The sequence below is a fragment of the Lepidochelys kempii genome, chromosome 14, assembly GCF_965140285.1.
Source record: "Lepidochelys kempii isolate rLepKem1 chromosome 14, rLepKem1.hap1, whole genome shotgun sequence".
Lineage (NCBI taxonomy): Eukaryota > Metazoa > Chordata > Testudines > Cheloniidae > Lepidochelys > Lepidochelys kempii.
This window is the reverse complement of record NC_136393.1, coordinates 7656960-7679636: the sequence shown is the minus strand read 5'-3', so window position 1 is coordinate 7679636 and position 22677 is coordinate 7656960. Positions and strand designations below refer to the sequence as shown.

The 22677-nt window shown below is 39.6% G+C and overlaps 1 protein-coding gene across 1 annotated transcript in view; it reads right to left on the bottom strand.

The window, feature by feature from the left end:
- PRKCA (protein kinase C alpha) overlaps positions 1-22677 on the bottom strand; it is a 324537-nt gene that overhangs the window by 40070 nt on the left and 261790 nt on the right. The window contains exons 9-10 of the mRNA XM_078848471.1: positions 4844-4987; positions 3318-3491 (exon numbers count right to left, since the gene is read on the bottom strand). Coding sequence (XP_078704597.1) covers positions 3318-3491; positions 4844-4987 — 318 coding nt within the window. The remainder of the gene's footprint in view (positions 1-3317; positions 3492-4843; positions 4988-22677) is intronic.

Below are 22677 nucleotides of genomic sequence, written 5' to 3'. Positions count from 1 at the left end.
TCTGACAATTTTATTCTTTACTATTGTTTCAACTAATTTGCCCGGTACTGACATTAGACTTACCGGTCTGTAAGTGCCAGGATCACCTGTAGAGCCTTTCTTAAATACTGGTGTTACATTAGCTATCTTCCAGTCATTGGGTACAGTAGCAGATTTAAAGGACAGGTTACAAACCATAGTTAATAGTTCTGCAATTTCACATTTGAGTTCTTTCAGAACTCTTGGGTGAATGCCATCTGGTCCCGGTGACTTGTTACTGTTAAGTTTCTCAATTAATTCCAAAACCTCCTCTAGTTGCACGTCAATCTGTGACAATTCCTCAGATTTGTCACTGACAAAAGACGGCTCAGGTTTGGGAATCTCCCTAACATCCTCAGCCGTGAAGACTGAAGCAAAGAATTCATTTAGTTTTTCTGTGATGACTTTATCGTCTTTAAGTGCTCCTTTTGTATCTCCATCGTCCAGGGGCCCCACTGGTTGTGTAGCAGGCTTCCTGCTTCTGATGTACTTAAAAAACATTTTGTTATTACCTTTTGAGTTTTTGGCTAGCTGTTCTTCAGACTCCTTTTTGGCTTTTCTTATTACATTATTACATTTAATTTGGCAGTGTTTATGCTCCTTTCTATTTACCTCACTAGGATTTGACTTTCATTTTTAAAAAGATGCCTTTTTATCTCTTACTGCTTCTTTTACACGGTTGTTAAGCCACAGTGGCTCTTTTTTAGTTCTTTTACTGTGTTTTTTAATTTGGGGTATACATTTAAGTTGAGCCTCTATTATGGTGTCTTTGAAAAGTGTCCATGCAGCTTGCAGGGATTTCACTCTAGTCACTGTACCTTTTAATTTCTGTTTAACTAACCTCCTCATTTTTGCATAGCTCCCCTTTCTGAAATTAAATGCCACAGTGTTGGGCTGCTGAGGTGTTCTTCTCACCACAGGAATGTTAAACGTTATTATATTATGGTCACTATTTCCACGTGGTCCTGTTGTAGTTATCTCTTGGACCAGATCCTGCGCTCCACTCAGGACTAGATCGACAGTTGCCTCTCCCTGTGGGTTCCTGTACCAGCAGCTCCAAGAAGCAGTCATTTAAAGTATGGAGAAATTTTGTCTCTGCATTTCGTCCTGAGATGACACATACCCAGTCAATATGGGGATAACTGAAATCCCCCAATATTATTGTGTTTTTTATTTTGAGATCCTCTCTAATCTCCCTTAGCATTTCATTGTCACTATCACTGTCCTGGTCAGGGGGTCGATAATAGATCCCTACGGTTATATTCTTATTAGAACATGGAATTACTATCCATAGAGATTCTATGGAACATGTGGATTCATTTAAGATTTTTATTTCATTTGATTCTACATTTTCTTTCATATATAGTGCCACTCCCCTCCCCCCCGCATGACCTGTTCTGTCCTTCTGATATATTTTGTACCCCAGTGATTGTCCTCACTCCGCCAGGTTTCTATGATGCCTATTATATCAATATCCTCCTTTAACACGAGGCACTCTAGTTCACCCATCTTATTATTTAGACTTCTGGCATTTGTGTACAAGCGCTTGTCACTGTTTATTTGTCTGTCCTTTTCTGATGTGTCAGATTCTTTACGTGAATGTTCCTCGTCTGATCTGGCCCATACTTTATCCTCTTCCATCCTCTCCTCCTGACTAAAACCTAGAGAATCTCTATCAATAGACTTTCCTCTAAGAGAAATCTCTGTCCAATCCACGTGCGCCTCTGCAGCAATTGCCTTTCCCCCATCTCTTAGTTTAAAAACTGCACTGCAACCTTTTTAATGTTAAGTGCCAGCAGTCTGGATCCACTTTGGTTTAGGTGGAGCCCATCCTTCCTGTATTGGCTCCCCTATCCCAAAAGTTTCCCCAGTTCCTAATAAATCTAAATACCTCCTCTCTACACCATTGTCTCATCCACGCATTGAGACTCTGAAGTTCTGCCTGCCTACCTGGCCCTGCATGTGGAACTGAAAGCATTTCTTAGAATGCCACCATACAGGTCCTGGATTTCAGTCTCTTTCCTAGCAGCCTAAATTTGGCCTCCAGGATGTCTCTTCTACCCTTCCCTATGTCACTGGTACCTCCATGTACCATGACCACCGGCTCCTCCCCAGCACTACGCATAAGTCTATCTAGATGCCTCGAGAGATCCGCAACCTTCGCACCAGGCAGGCAAGTCACCATACGGTTTTCCCAGTCATCACAAACCCAGCTATCTATGTTTCTAATGATCGAATCTCCCATTACTAACACCTGCCTTTTCCGAATGACCAGAGTTCCCTCCCCCGGAGAGGTAACCTCAGTGTGAGAGGAAACCCCAACATCATCTGGAAGGAGGGTCCCAACTATGGGAAGGTTTCCCTCTGTTCCCGTTGACTGCTCTCCTTCTCTGGGCTTTTCATCCTTCTTAACAGCGCAGGGGCTCAGTTCAGATTAGAGTGCTCAGTTCAGATTGGTAGCTGAATGTGTCACCACTGGATGGTGAAAAGATGATGCAAAATGAGACCTCATTCTTGCAAAGACTTACGCTTGTATGTAAAATTATACACTCATTGTACACATGCTTAAATCTTTGCAGTTTTGGGGCTTGACTTTATCTAAGTAGACAAATGTCCATGCCACAAAAAACAGCACTACATTTAGAATTAAATGGCTACCACTACCATTCCTTGTGAACTATGGGACCATCTTCTGACATGTACTATCATCTTCTGGTCCTTATATCACCAACACAAACTCCATAGGTGAACCTTTTCGTATATTACATGCTATGGTTGGTATCACAGACTTAGGGGAAGTAAAAAGCACTCACCTATTCTTTGCTCACCAACTACCATCCTGGCTTCAGCCTCCTTATCTTAGGGGTACCAGGGAACCAAATTAACTATGTCAATATATTAATTAATAAATAATTATCTCATTAGATTACTGGGGCATTAAGACCCCAATCAAGCAGAGTACTTAAGCACATGCTCAACTTGAATAATATGAAGAGTCCCACTGAGATAACCGAGTTCTTATATACAGGAAGAGAAAAGCTCTGTATAACCAGTTGCTGTAGAATACTTCTAAAGATCTATTTATTATGATTATAAAGATCTATTTATTATTTTTATGGATTTTCCCGATTTCACAAGGTATCTATTTCTTTACATTTTTCTGTGTAAAGCACCCATGAGATCTGCAAGTTGAAGATAATAAATGTTACTGAGATAATAAAATACATCCGAGTGTTATCTTAGCAGAAGATTAAACTGTGAAAGAAGTGGAGGAGCAAGAAAGAACGGACATCACGTACAACTGTTTGGAAGCAAGAATGCAGCTGGGTTAGGAAAGGTGGCTTATCCTGGAGTGCTAGTACTCGTTTTTCAACCATGGTACATTCCACATCATCATCCTGAATCACCACATCTTTTTTCAATATTTTGACTGCGTACAGCTCCTCTGTCCCCTTCCTGTCTGCCAGCATCACCTGCACAAAGAGAAATGAGAGGCTGAAAATCTCCCTCGCTGGCAGAGAATGGAGGTGACTCACAAGCCCCGAGAAAGGTGTAAATGGCACACCAGCTTCCCATTTTACCAGCACTTACTGACTTGGCTGGAAGCTCTAAAAATATCACGATTACTCACAGATTACAACGAGCTGTGCTATCACTTCAAAAATAGTGTTTACACCGACACCTGGGCCGGCACCCCCCAGGTAATCCCGGGCTCCTCTCCTGTGGCCAACAAAACGACAGACCCCACTTGAATGCCTCCATAAAATGCACTTTTGTTATAAAAACCGCTTGTTAAAACAGCCGGCAACACAGCAGCACCTTTAGTGGGTTAAAAGTTTTCACTGTATTTCTCATTCCTGACGTTTCCAAAATATTCATTCCTACTGCACGATGACAGCTTTCACAAATGGCATTGTGACCGACGTAACAGCTCTATCTTCATCACCACCACCAAAGATGAGCCTGAATCTCCTTGAACTTTGGGGAAGGTCAGATCTGGATTCTTGAGCCCAGCTCTGTATCGAAAATCTGGAATTACCTAACATTATTTAAAGTTTAGGAACTCAATTTTTTTTATCATGCAACTTAAAGCCTATATGAGTGCCTAGGGGCATAAACTAAGCATCTCCAGACTTAAGTGGCATGTCCACACTTAAGTGACAGATATAGAATTTGAATGTCTATTATATCACCCAGGCTTGAAAATTAGCCCAACAATGTGGAACATCAAGACAGCTGACCGTCCAACTCTGGACATTTCATATACTGGAAAACAAATACTACCCCCATCCCACGTTTTTGCAGTTAATTATCAGTACAAAAAGTAATCTTTTTCATACATATAAAAATCTTCTACTGTACTGGTAGGTCTTCATTGCAGGTTATTAGATGTAAAAATAATCAAGATAACAGTACTTGTATAGTACGTAGAGACAAGGTTTAAAAACTATAACCCTAAAATCTGCAGCAAATGCATACAATGGCATTTTCCAGCTCTTTGTTTAACAGATACATAGATTTTAATGCTGGAAAGGTTCAATTAATCTATATTTCTGCACAGCACAGGCCACAGATTTTTATTCAGTAATTCCTGCATCTAGCCCTACAACTTATGGTTGAAACAGAGACAAGCATCTCTTTTAGAAAAAGACAGCCAGTCTTAATTTAAAGATTCCAAATAATGGAGAATTTACCACATCTCAAGGTAATCGGTTCCAATGGTTACTTACTCTCACTTGGAAAAAAATCTGCATTTTATAAACAGTTCATAGAAGGACAATTTTCAGTTCATTTCTATTATTAAAAATAAGGCAGATGGAACTACCTTTCCAAAGCTCCCCTTCCCAAGCACCATGAGAAAGTTGAAATCTGTCAGCTTCACACTGTCCAGGTTGTTGGATGGTATATTGGAAATCCTGTCTTCTATTGGAGTAATGACTTTGTTACCAGCTGGCCCAAGTCTGGCTTTCTAAAGAGGTAAAGAATATTGAAGTGAGAAGTGTAACCTGTTTACCCAGTAAAATGAAAGATTAGAAGAATTATGTTCAGTTGTAGATGATTAATTTGAAGCTACATTCTCAGGAGAAAGGCTGCATAACAAAAGTTGCACAGACACAAATTCAAAGACTCATTCCAACAACACTTTTGTCATTATTAAGTGAAACAAAGTGGAAAACTGTGTAAGTATATAACCAGATAAAAGCAGATACACTTATCTGGTTAACAGAGAAAAAACAAGCAAAAAACAAGCAAAAAAAAAATCACTATTTTCATGCCATAATCAGGCTAATCTGTGATTTTTGTTTTTAAATATAAAAGGTGCTCTTTATAAATGTCAGACTGTAATGCTACTAGTGTACTGTAGGATAGAAGAGAAACTGTTTATATACATTTTCTTAAAATGTCATACACAAGTTCACACTTCATAGCAGGCTAATCTGTTATTTTTGTTTTTAAATGTAAAAGGTGCTCTTTATAAATGTCATACTGTAACATTACTAGTGTACTTTAGGATATAAGAGAAACTGTTTATATACATTCTCTTTTAAAATGTCATACGCAAGTTCACTCTTCATAGCAAGAGTTAGTCTGTGACATGCATTATGAAAAATAACCTCCATTTTGAATAACCAACATATTATGACAATCAGTGTTGATAAGCATGGCCACTTTTGAACTGGCATTACAATCAACTTTGATTTTCAATCAAGTGTTGATTGGGGGTCGAGGGGGGCAGGAAAGGGGAAATGCTACATTAAAAAAAAGTTTATCTCGGCGAGATAGTTCTTGTTTTGCAGAAGGTTGCAACAGTCTGAGTGAGTAAATCAAATGAGATACTGTAAATCACATATGTAAGCTGCATTTCAAACCTCACAAAGTTAGGAAAAAAATAAAGTCTCACCAAATGGTAATGCAGAGCTATAATAACTCAATGACCCCCTTTGCTTAAAACTTACCTACACACCAGTAGTGAAGCCAAGAGGGTTTAAAATTGGCATTATACACAGATTTTAGTGTTCTCTCTAAACTATATGAAGACCCATTATGCTGGACTGTCTAAATAATCCTAACTGCTCATGCTCTGCTTTGTCTCTCCAAGCACTTAACAAACACAGTAGTTACTCCTAATGCCATATCTGGAACGTACAGTAATTATGTATTACTATCACCATTTCACAGATAAGGCAACCAACGCATGGAGAAGTTAAGTCACTTGTCCAAAATCAACCAGTAAGTCAGTGCTAAAGCCTGGGTGAGAACTCACCCTGTGTGCTCCCTCTAGAAATTTGAAGATACACTTCCCCCCTCTATTTTAGGCATTTCACTTAACAGATATCAAATACTCCCTCACCCCTTGATAGCGGGTGTTCCCTTTCATACACATGAAAACGCATATACTCTGCTGGTATATACACATGATGTTTTCCGCTTGTGTTAATAATGAAGTTTAACATTAACATGGCATTTCCAGTTTCTTCCTTTATTATAATTAACTATTTGTATGGCAGTAGGACCCAGAGACACCAATGAGGATTAGGGCTCCATTGTGTTAGGTACCATAAACACACATAGTAAGAGACAATCCCTGCCCCATAGACCTTGCAGTCAAGTCCCTGTTCCTCAATGCATTGCTCATGGGTAGACCTCTGTGCTGGCACAAATTCCCCTGGACTTCAATAGGGTTTTGTGTGTTCATAGTCTACCTCTGAACAATACCTGGCATGACTGAGATGTTAACAAACAGGTTGTAAACTAAAATCTTATGTTTATACAAGGTAACAGATGTTTAATCAGATCACTTTCTCCATCCCTATAGACTCTCTGGATATTCTGATGCACGTCCCAGAAAGGGGCCTAAATAACAAAATATTTTTATGTATAAGGAGCAGGTTAAGTGTCCATATTTACAAAAGCGAGGTGACTTCTAGCCAAACACAGAGTGAGCAGCATCAGAGGCTTCCAAGTTGCTTTGTTTTTCAAACAATATTCCAATGAAATGCTTCAGCTTCTCTCCTTGCACATCTGGGTTCTTTAAACCCACTCTCATCCCTGAGGCTGCGAATACAATATTTGGCACTCCTATCATTCTGAGTTACTGCAAAGATTTGATCCGTAATATTTGTTTTTGGGACAAAAACCTAAGACTCATGTATATATTAATAGAAGCTTTATTAACAAATGCTCTAGCTTGCCTTCCAAGATAACTGTAAAAGGTTAATTGATAAGCTTCTGTGCCCTCCGCTGGCTACACAGCAGAATTGCAGAAAACAATGTAGTTTCTCCTTAGTAGTATCTGTGGGGCATATTTAATTGTCAAGATCAAACAGAAAGAACAGGAGTACTTGTGGCACCTTAGAGACTAACAAATTTGTTAGCGCATAAGCTTTCGTGGGCTACAGCTCACTTCATCGGATGCATAGAATGCATTTTTTTTTGTGTGGATACAGACTAACACGGCTGCTACTCTGAAACCTGAAGATCAAACAGGCAACTGTTTCAAGAAACAGCATTAAAGATGGAAAAGACTTGTTTGGTCACCCTGACAGAGTAGACTGGTTCTTGTATTAGTAGTAGTAATAGATATGCTAAAAATCTAAAATCATCAGCAGGTGGAGGAAGTTCACTTTCCAACTCCTTAAATGAGCTAAGTAACTGTTTTCTGGGGTTGAGGACATTTTTCTTCTAAAAAACAGAAAATGATAATCTATCAGCAAATAGATATCTTTCTAGCTGTGAAGGTAATCATCTGAACATAAATAGAAACAGTTATTCAGGTTATTGAATACAGAGCATTAGGCAATGTACAATTTATCATAGTTTAAAGATGCACATGCATATTGTACCTGTAATATTTTTTAAATATGAAATTACCTAAGTCATAGATGTTTAATGTAACTGTCTATTTTGGCCACAGATGGCACAATGATCTTATAAATAAAATCAGTATGTACTGTACCATTTTAGATTATTTGAACTGAAAAAACTACAAATATTCTGGGATATGGGTTGTAGAAGAACGTATATGGGGTGAAAAACGCTTGGTAACCTCAACGTGGTAGCTTTAAGTTTGGGGAGAATGCCTTTGTAAATGCTCTTCAGGCTTCACAGTGGGCAACACAGTTTGTTGTAAAATTTGCCTTTTGCTACAGCAAGAAAATGAAGGGGAAATCCAGATTTTCCACTTTTCACTAACCCGCAAAACCTGGGCTTTCTGTAAGGTTTGCAAAAGCATTGTCTTGTACAAGGCTGCAAGTATCATCTGTTTTGTGTGACCTACCCAGGCACCAGAAAGGATATCGAATACTGTTTAACATTTGGTCACACCTGAAGCCCAAAACAGTGCCTCACGAAAAGAGAGTCCTGATCTGAGAGGTATTATCCACAGCATGCTACAGCACATGCATGGAAAACTCAGGGGGCAAAAGGAACACCACTAGGTACAGACACTTGGTAAAGGACAAGCACAAGGTAAAGGACTCCTGGACAAAAGCAGAGTAGATTGTTCCCAGCCTGGATCATTCAATGAAAGGGCATAAATCAGAATGGCCTAAATAACCTAATGACCAGTACCCATTAAAAGATCTGCAGTGCCCTTCCACCTGGGCCAACATCACAACAGTCTGTGCATATGGGCCAATTTAAAAAAATTTCCACAGAGGAAAATCGGTGCATTTGAATCTTTTTTGTTGCCTTTTGGTTAAAAGTGCATCACCAGGGTGCAATGCAAACTTCATGGCTAGTGAACCGCTTTTTGAAGAAATGACGCAGTCGCTGACTTAAACCAAGCATTTCAAGAACGACCTATTTGTAGTGCAGCCCAACGTGAAATGTCAAGGTTCTGTTGCAGTGTATTCCAATCACTTATTTGCATACAGAAAACTGTCTTCTTTCTTAGCTGTATTCACAGGACCTGCCAGTGATACCAGAACAAAATAAGGTTGTTTCCATGGGAACAAAATCATAAAAGCTCTATGAAGAGCCTCCAGTCTATAACAGTAAAAGCAAAATTTTGATGGAAAATTGCACTGCCAGTTTGAGTGGAAAGAACTAACACCTCAACAGCCCTTCAGAGTCAGCTTCTGTAACGTTGCATGTGGTTAAATTTATCCTGGAGATGGGCCCAAACCAAAAGTTTTACATTTCACAGAATTAGTATCCGAACTTTGTTCCCCCCCACCACTAATAATATGCATCTTAGCCAACGGATTTAGAAACCACACTGAAAGCCTTACATCTTGCCTTTAAAACTATAAGAAGAGCATTTTAACTTTGTAGTTAACAGTTTCAACAGTTTCTTACAAAAGCTGAAAGGGATCTGCAGGATGGCAGTTCATTTTTCAGTAGCTACTACAGACAATTTAGCAGCTTTTTCACTGGGATGAACAGCAATTAATACAGCTTTGTTAGATGTTACTAAATTATTCATTATATAGTAATCAGAGGTTTCAGAGTAACAGCCGTGTTAGTCTGTATTCGCAAAAAGAAAAGGAGTACTTGTGGCACCTTAGAGACTAACCAATTTATTTGAGCATAAGCTTTCGTGAGCTACAGCTCACTTCATCGGATGCATGCCGTGGAAACTGCAGCAGACTTTATATATACACAGAGAATATGAAAAAATACCTCCTCCCACCCCACTGTCCTGCTGGTAATAGCTTATCTAAAGTGATCATCAGGTTGGGCCATTTCCAGCACAAATCCAGGTTTTCTCACCCTCCACCCCCCCCCACACAAATTCACTCTCCTGCTGGTGATAGCCCATCCAAAGTGACAACTCTTTACACAATGTGCATGATAATAAAGTTGGGCCATTTCCTGCACAAATCCAGGTTCTCTCACCCCCTCACCCCCCTCCCAAAAACCACACACACAAACTCACTATCCTGCTGGTAATAGCTCATCCAAAGTGACCATTCTCCCTACAATGTGCATAATTAAGGTGGGCCATTTCCAGCACAAATCCAGGTTCTCTCACATCCCCCCCACCCCCATACACACACAAACTCACTCTCCTGCTGGTAATAGCTCATCCAAACTGACCACTCTTCAAGTTTAAATCCAAGTTAAACCAGAACATCTGGGGGGGGGGTAGGAAAAAACAAGAGGAAATAGGCTACCTTGCATAATGACTTAGCCACTCCCAGTCTCTATTTAAGCCTAAATTAATAGTATCCAATTTGCAAATGAATTCCAATTCAGCAGTTTCTCGCAGGAGTCTGGATTTGAAGTTTTTTTGTTTTAAGATAGCGACCTTCATGTCTGTGATTGCGTGACCAGAGAGATTGAAGTGTTCTCCGACTGGTTTATGAATGTTATAATTCTTGACATCTGATTTGTGTCCATTTATTCTTCAAACTTCAAATCCAGACTCCAGTGAGTAACTGCTGAATTGGAATTCATTTGCAAATTGGATACTATTAATTTACATAAGTATACATGTAATGTATGTACATTATGTATGAATGTATGTAATGTATACATAAGTCATTATACGTAAGCCATTATACAGTACTTTAACCCGTTTTCCACAAACGGCTGCCCCTTCTTATAAAACTCTATATGCAGAGATTTTATATAAAAAGGGATTCAGTGCAAGCACTGTACAATAGGATACAATACACCACATAATGATGCCATAGTTTTCAAGTTTTACAGCACAGAGCCTTGAACAGCCCCAAGAGGGAAGCGTTGCTTGAGACAGATGTGCAGAATCTGACTCAGAATGAGGTAGACACATATTGAACTACACAGTGACTCCCAGGAGTGATTTTCTGTTATCTCACGAAAACATGATCAACTGTTCACATCACCCCTGTATTTTTAAAAATTCCTAAGGTGTATAGTTTTCAGAAGTTTCATATAAGATGAACTGAACGAATAAACAGAAGACGACTTAAATCACCACTCTGTTGATTCTTTAGGTAGCTTTATCAAAGTTTGGTTGTGTTACTATGCCCTACTGGAATTACACCTTGACAACTAATCAGCTGTTGAGGTGGGAGTGCAAACCTTGAACAGAAAGCTATCTTGGGACACTTCGTGCACATCTCCCACCAATTCCCAAGTGTCTTCTCTGACACAGGATAGAGGTTCTGAAGGTGGATACGCTCTGCCTGTAAAATATTTTCCAATCTTCTGTTTTGTTGAACAAAACCTGGTCAGAGTGGCCTCTGAACATTCCCCTATACCCAGAACAAGTCTAATTACTGAGATTTCCAGTAACGTATTAGTTTTTCTTGCTTCACATTTACTACTGCACCATAATAAACTTTGTTACTCCGAGAGACGACTGTGTGTATGGTGGAGACAGAGAGGGGATAAAGGCCATTTTTAAAAGCCTCCACACCCAGGCAACAGGTCACAATTCTATTTTTCAATACACCCTGCAGGAAGTAATTCAAACAATGCATTGCTAGAAATATAAATGGAGAACCTTTGATTTCTTTACCCCAAATGAGTTGCTCTGAAATTTATTTTTATTTGTGTGACTCTAGTAGAAGGAAAAATGCCCCTAGACAACGCAGCAAAGAAGAATATACAATCCAAAGCATCCAAGATGTCCAAAGTGGCAAATCTATATAGCCACGCAATTTTCTATGTAACAAGTGCACACGTTCAAAGGCTGCAATGAAAGGACTCTTAAGTCGCTTCATGCTGGCAATCCTATTTGGAAATGCTTTTGACAGGACCCAATGGCACTCCAGCTTTAGACTAGATACCTGAGCACATATTCTTCAATATGATCACACATGAACAAATAGTTTAAGAGCTGGATCCCACCTGTGGTACGCGCCCAACTGTCTGCATAGCAAGGGGGAGCAGACACAGAGCACAGTGAATGCTGGGAAAGAGTAGGGTTTCAGTGGCCCTGTGCTCAGTAGCACTGGAGAGGAGGAAAAAGTTGCTGCTTTGGTCATGGGGGCGGCTTGTGTATATGTCTCAGGGTTTCATAACCATCCATTTTCTACTAAACCTTGGTTTTTCTACAAGGAGATGGTTTTATCTGACAGGTATTATGGACACTTGGGATATCTAAAGACTATTATATCAAGATTATAAATGTTATATGTACCTTAAAGGGCTAGGAATTGCATTCTAGTTCCACAAGGAAACTAAAGAGTTTCTTGCACGAACTAAAAAACACTGGGAGGGGTAATTAATGCAAATCCCTAGGTTGGTGACAAGTCTGGAGAAGCCTTACCCTCCCCGGGCATAAATTGGTTTGACCTAGCTAGGGAAACCCGGAAAACAAAACTGAACACTGTATAAAATGATCAGCCTGACATAGTCTCTCAAGCAATCCAAGAACTGACTTGAAACTGAGGAAGACAGGTGACACTGGCAAGCCAGACATGCACAGAAACTGTTTATTGTTTATAAGGTGTGTTATATCAGTAATGCTTTTGTTCTGAATACATATGAAGGGTGTCTGGTCACGGAGTTAACCTTGTTGTTGCTCCTAAGTGACCAAGACTGCAATTATGGAACTCAAGTCAGACCTCTGGATGATTATCGCAGAGAACTGCAAGAGGAAGTGTAGCCTAAATCCCCAGGCGAGAAGGAGAGAATTGCAAGACTCCACCCTGAGAAAGTTGGTGGGCAGGAGGCCTGAGACTGAAATGTGCGCCACAAACATGACAGAGGTGCTACATTTACCTTGGGAAGGGTCACTGTGCTCACCTGGATGTGCAAGTTAGTTAGATGGGCTCTTAATTTACTTAGGCTTACATTTCCAGAAGCAACCAGTGATTTGGAATGGTTCAATCTATAAATTCAATTTATGAATCAAATCAATTTGTTTCTCTCTAAGGTATCACAAGGACTCCTTGTTGTTTTGGTGATACAGACTAACGCGGGTACCCCTCTGAAACCTAGTTCTTGTGTTATGAGAAGGTGTAAATAGCACTTCCTTATTTACTTTCGCCACACCAGTCATGATTTTACAGATCTCTGTCATATCCCCCCTTAGTCATCTCTTTTCCGGGCTGAAAAGTCCCAGTCTTATTAATCTCTCCTCATGTGGCAGCCGTTCCCTACCACTAATCATTTTTGTTGCCCAATCCTTATTTTGTTGCCCAAGAAATTAGTTTGTTATTAATGCCAAGTTTCTCCTATTTGGTAAAGACTGATCGTAAAATATACATTTTTGCTGTATTCAGAACATATGGCAGTATCACGATCATAGGCAACACCTAAAAACACCGATTGTCACTGAATACCTAAGTTCGAGAGACACTACCTGCTTGCTGATTCTCCTCTATATAAGTAAATACCAACATTTGGGCCCCAATTCAGTAAAGCACTTAAGGATGTGCTTATGTCCCACTGGAGTCAATGGAGTTTGAACGTGTTGATATCCTTTGATGAACACGGGCCCTGGCGAGCTGTTTGCTGTACATATAGTGTGTTGAAAAATCACAAGCAAGTGGATTAGCTATAGGTATTGAAAGAACATGCAAACTTTAAAATGAACAGCTTAATGAAAAATGAACTAGTTATAATATCCGTTTAAAAGAATCCTACCCATTACATTTAAATTATTGACTTTTGGAGCCAAAAATATACAGAACCAAAATACCGCTGTACGACTGAATATTACTTCATACACAAATACAATTATGGGTGCCCACTTATAAGACACAGACATCTGTAATTACATATTGTAATATGTACTACATATTTTTGCAGTCTTGAAGGAACATTTAAAGTTTTAATTAAATTACTGTTTAGAGTGGAAGGATATTATTGCTAACAATTTTACATTACAGGCACAAAAAAACCACATAATTGTTCTGTAATCACATCATCGTTATTTGTTGATGTTCACATTTTTTGAGATTAGCTCCAAATATCATTATCGCACGATAATATTACAAAGGGCATAAGTAATCAAGTAATTAGTTTGCTTCTGCATCCCTTTGCATAGTTATTCCTGTCTTGCAAAATTAAGGGACATCTATAGTTCTCTGTATATAAATCCCAAATGATCTGTATTTAATATAAAAATGCTGTTGAAATATATAGTTTATAATTATTTGCGGAGAAATGTCTGTCTGTTTTTAGATCTCATTTTTGAGATCTCACTGGTTCATTTGTATGATTAGTACTTGAGCCTAAGTCCCATTTTCAAAAGTAACTCAGGATCTTTGGAGCTTAAGGGTACATCTACACTGATAAAAAGACCAACAGCTACAGGCTTGCAGTATGGGGCTAAAGACTGCAGTGTATACATGCAGGCTCAGGCTCAGGCTGGATCCTGGGCTCTGAAACCCAGTAAGGGAAAGAGAGTCTTGGACCTCAGGCTCCAGCCCGAGCCTGAACAATCTATACAGCTATTTTTAGCCCCATAGCACAAGCCCGAGTCAGTTGACCCATGCTCGGAGACTCGTTGTTGCAGGTCTTTTTTTGCAGTGTAAATGTACCCTCAGTCTCACTGAAAGTTAATGGGATTTAGGCTCCCAAGTGACTAATGCACTTTTAAAAATGGGACTTAGCCTCTGACTCACCTAGTTGTTTTAGAAAAGTTAACCCCCCAATTTTATTTTCCAACATAGGCAGTGATTTATGCAGCACTTTGGGCACTAGACTGATGTCTTGGAGTCCAGTCCTGAAAACCTTTATACATGTGAACAACCCATTTCAATCTTTTAGGACTATTCAGTAAGGACTTCAGGATCAGATCCGTACACCGTCCCCTTATCATCCAAGCTGCTCTACGTAGGCAGATCCGGGCATCTAGGTGAAACAATTAGCAGGATAAGGACATTAGACTTTAACCCCCCATATTTTATCATCATTATTATTAAACTGGTATATAAACAAGGAGGTTACAATAAGGATAGTGCTGACTTGAAAATTCAGAAACAAGGAAATTATATAATTAGTCTGCTATTCCATTCGGAACATACTTCATTGTGACTATGTACTGGAAGACTCTGACAATAACGTGTTGTTAATTTTCCTGATGTGGTAGTTTGTGCTAGAATTAACTTCAATGTAGTTTTTACAAATAATTTCTTAATCAAAAACTTAAAACAAAAATCCAAACTATTTTTCTATTTTTGTTTTCCTTTTGCCAGGAACAATCAGTTCTCAGTGATATACTTAAAAAATACTCAAGAATGAGGGTACTAAACTGTACTACTGTGTAGTAGAAAAGGTGTGCTTGATACATATGTTTTGGAGCATATTGATCATTCAGGTTGAGTTTCTTCATACTGAATGCATTCAGGGCTTAGTCCTGCTCTCCCATACACAAGCAATAATCATTGCACATGAACAATCAATTACTGTGCTTATAAACAGCCACACATACTAACTGGTTTTATGAGGTGTGTTATGAGGAATACCCATGTATCAAGGATGTAATGTGTATTATGGACCATAATGAGATTTCAAAATATTTATGAGACGTAATTATTGTGGATGGCACTATACACTATCAAACTGAAATTCTTGTCCACTAAAAATAAATGTTACTTCTTATGACACACTTGGGAAACAATGACTTGTTGAAAAGTTCTTTCCTAGCAAAAGCTATTTCTCACCTGCTTGCTATGCTGTCTAATAAACAGGCTTAATGGGAATGTTATTTTTTCATATGAGGAATTATTTAGGCCTCATTATTTAAAATGCAGAAACATGGACTAAAAATATTGACCAAGGCAAATAAAAATATCAGTTAAACACTTTCAAAGACATAAAGACACATGGACAATAAAAATAAACATGCCCGGATTACAGAAAGTAATTGATAAATAGATGCAGTTTTTATTCTCATAAAATGACATGTAAAAGAGCAATGAGTATTTTTCATCTTTAATTCTTCCGTCCAATTTACTCTTTAGAGGTGAAATTCACTTCTGTGCAGAGTCTACACAATAACTTGTCACCGCTTAAGTCCAATTTAAGCATTAAAAATAGGGTTTAAGTGAGAATCAAATGGTGCCCAAGCCTTCTGTAGGTGTCTTTGCACAATTGCATCACCACTCTACAAGCTCTGATTTTACTGACAACTCAAGCAACTCAGATGTTCTCAGCAAAACTCAGCAAACCGTTCAGCAAGACTGTCACTAGGCAGATACCTGTTAATGGCAGCAAGTTGGTTTTCTCTTTCTTAGAACTAGGTATGCCTCGAAAATATGCAGGATAGGGTGAAGCAGGCCAGAACGTATAGGGAGAAATACATCTGAAAAAAGGAGGAACCAGCCAACTGTAAACACAGAACTGGTGTGCAATCTCCCCTCAAACTTTTTTGCTATCTTGTGGGGGGGGGGGGTAAGGGGAAGAGAGCAGCAAATTAAAGGCAGTCCTAATGTGATAACTTTTAACACTCAAGGTTATCCTGGAACCCATTAACACTGACAGCATTCCAGAAACCATATTTTCATGCAGTTACATTGATTATATATAGTATGGCTTTAGTCCTTATAATTCAGGAATACCTTTTCTTGCTTCAGTATCTCTTACATCTCATGCCCTGTTACATTATGATTTTTCTTGTGTGTCTTTTACTATAGAGAACTTGCTCAACCTCCTTTGTTTCTGGAGTAGTTTACTTCAGGCCCTAGTGACTTATGGGATCTAGTCATGCTTTTAGGGTTTTTCCCTACCAACTGCTCTTCTTCCAGGCTAGTAAGAATGACGTCCTCATCTTTACACGTGATGAGCCAAGTTACAATATACATTAGGAACTTCCTTATAAGGTCAAAGTAAGAAACCAATACTCTGTAACTGAGTATCTCATTCTAAGATATCAACAGCCAAACTCCATCAAGAGTCTCACATTACACATTTTAAATGTCCTTGGATCACACTATAATGCAGCCAACATACTGTTCCTGACTCTAGAAGAGGAAAAGTGAAATAAGGAGGCAAAAGGGAAATCTTCTAAATGACGCCAAAATCTTTACAACAGTGCTATGAAGTTCACTTGAAAATACCATATTTCTCTGTTGTCATGGCCTTAGTATGCTGAAGAAGGGCAGAGAGATCTATCAGGAACGTGTTTCCAAGGTAGAGAAAAGGACAGAAAGAGATTTGTTCCTTTTCAAATAAACGTTAGACATAGTATATATGTGTATAACTCTTTTCTTAATAGCGAGCACACTTATCTCCAGCTTTCCCATTATTTGTTGGCTCCAGTGACACCTACTGGGCAGAGCTTTCTTCCCGCAGCTGAATCGACTTGAGATTGACATCTCTGCTGCTCGTTAAAGATAAATATTGTCTCTTTTCCCAACAACATGCTCCTCCTAACACAGACTGCTTTGCTCATGCAAACACATACAGCTATAAACAGCAAACTAATAATGTAACAGAGCAATGCTGTCTTCAGGTTCTATTACAAACAACGCAATGTGAACAGAAGTCTGCACAACAAAAGACTGGGGTTTTGCTATGTACCTCACCCTAAGTCCCTGTAGCTGGGTACATGAAACAATCATGAAAACAACTGGCAAAGTCCTGGCCCCACTGAAGTCAAAGGCAAAACTCCCCCAACTTCAGTCAAGCCAGAATTTAACCCAACAATTAAGCTTTCCCTTACAGCTCCTTTCCTGTGTGTGAAATCCAGGACCTATTGAAGTTGATGGCGAAAGTCCCATTGACTGCAACAGGGCCAGGATTTCACCCTATATCTTCTCTATCAAATACCCTTCCCTTCTTCCTTACCAAGGATTGCACCTGCCTGTAGGACACAACACTGACATTCCAGAAGAACACCATTCTCTTCTCTTTCAGAACTGGGCCTTGAAAACAGGACTACCCTGAACTTGACATCAGGAACGCGCTCCCCTTGGAATATGGAGACCATCTAATTGATCTTGGAGGACCTAAAATGGCAATAGCAAAAGGCTTTTTTTCTCCCAGTCACCTACATCAGTGGTTTTCAAACTTTTTTTCTGGTGACACTGTTGAAGAAAATTGTGGATGCCCGCAACCCAACGGAGCTGGGGATGAGGGGTTTGGGGTGTGGGAGGAGGGAGGGGCTCAGGGCTGGAGGCTCTGGGGTGGGGCCAAGGATGAGGCGTTTGGGATGCAGGAGGGGGCTCCCGGTTTGGAGGGGCTCAGGGCTGGGACAGGGGGTTAGGGTGCGGGGGGGTGTCACGGCTTTGGGATAGGGGTGCAGGCTCTGGGGTGGGGCCAGGGATGAGGGATTTGGAGTGCAGGAAGGGGCTCTGGGTTTAGGGGGGCTCAGGGCTGGGGACTGGGGTGCGAGTTTGGGGCTTAGGCTTACCTTGGGCAGCTCCCAGTCAGCAGCTCAGCAGGGGTGCTAAGGCAGGCTTCCTGCCTGTCCTGGCACTGCGGACCGTGCTGCACCCGGGAAGCTTCCAGCAGCAGTTCCTGGCCAATGGGAGCTGGGGAGCAGTGCCGGCAGGTGAGAACCTTGCGGAGCAGCTTTCGCGCCTCTGCCTAGGAGCTGGACCTGATGCTGGACGCTTCCGGGGCACAGCGTGGTGTCAGAATAGGTAGAAACTAGCCTGGCTTAGCCACGCAGCGCTGACAACGCGACTTTTAACAACCCAGTTGGCGGTGCTGACCAGAGCCGCTGTGACCCAGTGCCTTACATTCCGCAATGCGGTACTGGGTCGCTACTTGCAATTTGAAAACCACTGACCTACATGACATTCCAGTTTTCACTGACTCAAGGAACAAGCCAACTCACATCCCTGCCTAGACACTAGACCACGTGCCTGCCTCGTTTGCCAATGTTTTCTGTTGGCTAATTCTTACAGTAACCCTAAGATATAAACAATTGTAGACTCTGTTCTCTCTGTTCAGCATATCGCACGAAAAAGTGACAGTTTCACTGTTATGTCCAGCCTTTGCTTTCTCGAGTAAAGCTGTCTGTTACCATTGGAATCCTGTTTGAGTCTAGCCTGCGTCTAGATAAGAATGTCTGGGCAGCTTGGTGCCTAACGCTGTATACAGTCATCAGAAGAAGCTGCTGGACACAAGTCGTAGCACACATGCAAAGGACACCTAGGAATGACTGTCTATATCCTGAATTCTCCACATCTCAAGGGAAGATTAACCCTCGGGTCACCGTACTGGTCATAGGAGAGACAATAGGGGGAAAGCGGGTCACACAAATCAAGTTGTCTTTGTCATATTATTAGGAAACCTTTAATAAGCAAATACATCCAGCAATTTTAAAATGAAGATGGGGGGGGGGGACTTCTTGCTTAACAAAATATTCTTCACCAGTCTGGCATCTTGTTTACTATTTCATGACATTTTACATTCAGTATAATTATATCTGCTGTGAAGACTTCATTAACCTGCATTTTCCCCATTGAATGTGCTTTAATTATTGGTTGCTTGGTCATTTTGGATGAGAAGAGCCCATTTCTCAGATTCAGCAAGAGCTGAATATTTCACCACACTGCGTTTTAATGTTAGTATCAGAACATAGTGAAAGCTCATAATTTAGTAGCAGAGGGCCTGGTAACCATGGAAACAATGTATATAGAGAGATATCCCCAAACTACAGATTACTTACAGTGCTAAACACTCTGCTCAAATAATTCAATTAAAAGAATGTTATGTCGAAGTCCAGCCCTATACATTGTGCTGCCCAAGGCCAAACTCAATATGTAAGCACCCTCAGTTCTGTCCATTCTATCCCTTCCCTTTAAAACAGGTCCTGAGCTACCAGACAAAGGGTTTTTGTAGTTAGCTTTCTATTATGTAGAAGGATTTTTTTTTTAACATACTCTCTGTCTTTCTTGCATTTCTTTTCTTCTCCATCCATTCCCTTGTCCTTCATTTCAGCTTTTCATTTTGCTGCCTATTTTGGTGGACCTTTTCTCCCATCTTTTTCACTGTTCATTCTCACTCAATCTTACTTGTCTATGGTTTCTATTAGGAACAAGCAAATAATATTAATACTATATTAAAAAGAATTGAGTTTCACAGACATAATGATAGCATTAACGAATATGTACACAAACATTTATGTCCAGAGACATACATGTATTCACACAACAGGAATTTTTAAAATTCATATTGGCAAAAACATATGTAAAATATCTGGTAATAATCACAGCAGTCACTGTAGTACCATTAGGATATACTGTACCGTTGATAATGCCAAGAACCTTTGTGACTCTACAGATATTTTCTCATCTGTTGACTTATGAATCCTTCATTAAAATTACACATCCTGACCAACAAAAATACTGGCAAGAAACAATCAGCAAACATGCAAAAATAAATGAAAGCCACACACACAGCTGCGATCTTACTATGGCTGTGATTTCATTATAGTAAAATATGACATCATAAGAAAAGCAGTGTGCAAAAAAAATAAAAATAAAATAAAATAAATCAACTAAAATGTACTGCATTTACATTGGTGACCTCTACTCTCAGAATCCCAGTCCACTCCAGAATGGCCTTCAAGTCAATTTAAATGTAAATACCTGAAAATATTTGTATTAAAATGTAATAATATATTTTCTTATTATCAAAATTGTCTGGGATTGCAGATGTGTGTCAGTTCAAAAACACATTGTAACAGCCGTCAGTACTACTTCCTCCTCATTTCCTTTCTTCCATGTATACTTTTTCCTCTCAATTTAAATTTATATCATATTTACCCTTGTAAAGAAGTGTTCTAATCAGCAATCGTATTATGGTTTGCAACCAAGTATAACAAGTATGTGTGCCCCATAGAAAGATTTTTTTTTCTTTAAATGTATAAATGATTTTAATAGTTGATGAAATAATGGCATGTGATTTAGGAAAATTGTGGTTAAAGAAGTACCCAAATCCCGGTGTCATGACAACACTGCTTTGCTCTTCTTGTTGATATTATGCCATCAGTGCTCCTCAGCTTACACCAAACCTTCTATTCCTCCACGATTTGTATATTAACATTCTTTTCTCACTCATTATTTATTACATTTAGAAGAGAAAGCATCCAGTTCGACAAAAAATTCTGGATGACTGAATGAATCTTGCTCATATAGCCCCAATCCTGCAAACTGCTCTGTGAGAGATCAGGAGTCTGCCAGCACAGAGCAGCTTCCAGGAGCTAGTTTTACTCAGTGACCAGAATTTTTCATGAAACTCAACATTCTCCCTTCCAACAGAGAGAGTTAGGCAGAAAGGAAAGTTACTACAAGAGCTGTGATGGAACCGACGGTCAGGTACCCACCAGGGAATACTGAAGTATGGCCAGGAGGAACCATGTACAAGATCTAGCTATTATTTACTAAATATTTTAATGGAAGTTAAAGTGGTTGACAGAACAAATTATTTTCTTCCATAAATATTAAGATGGAGAGATTTCAGCGTAGCAGCCGTGTTAGTTTGTATTCTCAAAAAGAACAGGAGGACTTGTGGCACCTTAGAGACTAACAAATTTATTTGAGCATAAGCTTTTGTGATGATACATCCAATGAAGTGAGCTGTAGCTCACGAAAGCTTATGCTCAAATAAATTTGTTAGTCTCTAAGGTGCCACAAGTACTCCTTTTCTTTTTGAAAGATGGAGAGAGAAATTCTATGCTGAATTTTACAAAAAAATTCAATGTAATGTAACTTTGCATTTTCTGTGTATACATTTTTATTAATTTTTTTATTTCCTTTAGAATGGTCTCAAAAGTTTTTTTTTTTTTTTTTTACTGAATTTAGTATAATTTTTTATTCTTTACTGCCCTCTTATGGCTTGGAACTTTAGGGAAAAAAAGATTTTCCTTAGATCAAATTTAACTTAAAGAGCCACATTCCATTTGGAATATAGTTAATTTAAAAAAAAAAAGTCAAAAGTCGTTTCAGGTAGCACACTGCCCTGAGCACCTGTGCCAATTCTTGTGGGTTTACATCACTTTACTCTCTTTTTAAAATTGTTTGTCTCTCCCTTGCTGCTGTGTGAAAGAGCCATATAAAGAACGGGCGAAAGTAAATAATTATTAGAAAATTAGCAATAAAAAGTTGGGTATGGGGTACAGGTAACATCATCCCCTAATACAGATTTGATCTCAGTCAAATGCCTACAAAAGAAGGGCCCATTGGGTAAGTGTATATTTGTCCAAATTCTCGAGAGGAAGTAGGCATGCTATTCATCTGGTTTTAAGCCAAACAGTCCTTTTTTTAAAATGGTTTGTCCCCTGTCCAGTACTGAGACAAAACTGGACGTTGTTTTGTCCAGTATCACAGATAGGGCATGCCATTTTGATGAGCACACTGCTTCACCTCTCCCCAGTGTGGCCTTGCACACCCCACAGGTATGAGATTATGCCAGCAGGGGCGGAAGAGCATGCTCTTCAAAATGGTGCCCTCCATGCAGTGTGACACTGCATGCATGTTAGTGGAGGTGGAGTCAAACAGGCAGGTGTGGGCCCACATTGTTCCCAGAAGTACCAGAATGTCTGGTACTCTGGGCATGCATGAGTGGCCACCTTAAGAGGAAGGGTTTGAGGAACACAGCCTGGGGCAATAGACCTCTGGACATTTCATTGGGTGCAGTGGTGCCAGGGGAAGTCAAGGTTTTAATCTTTACAAGGTAGTTTCCACATACCCTTTTGATGTAGTTAACATTGTTTAATAAAGTTGCAGCCAGCTGACTCTACTTTGTTTTCAGCCTTTACTGCCTAACTGCTGTGTCCTCTACAAATCAGGAGTGTCTAACTAGACAGAAAGCTAATCAAAT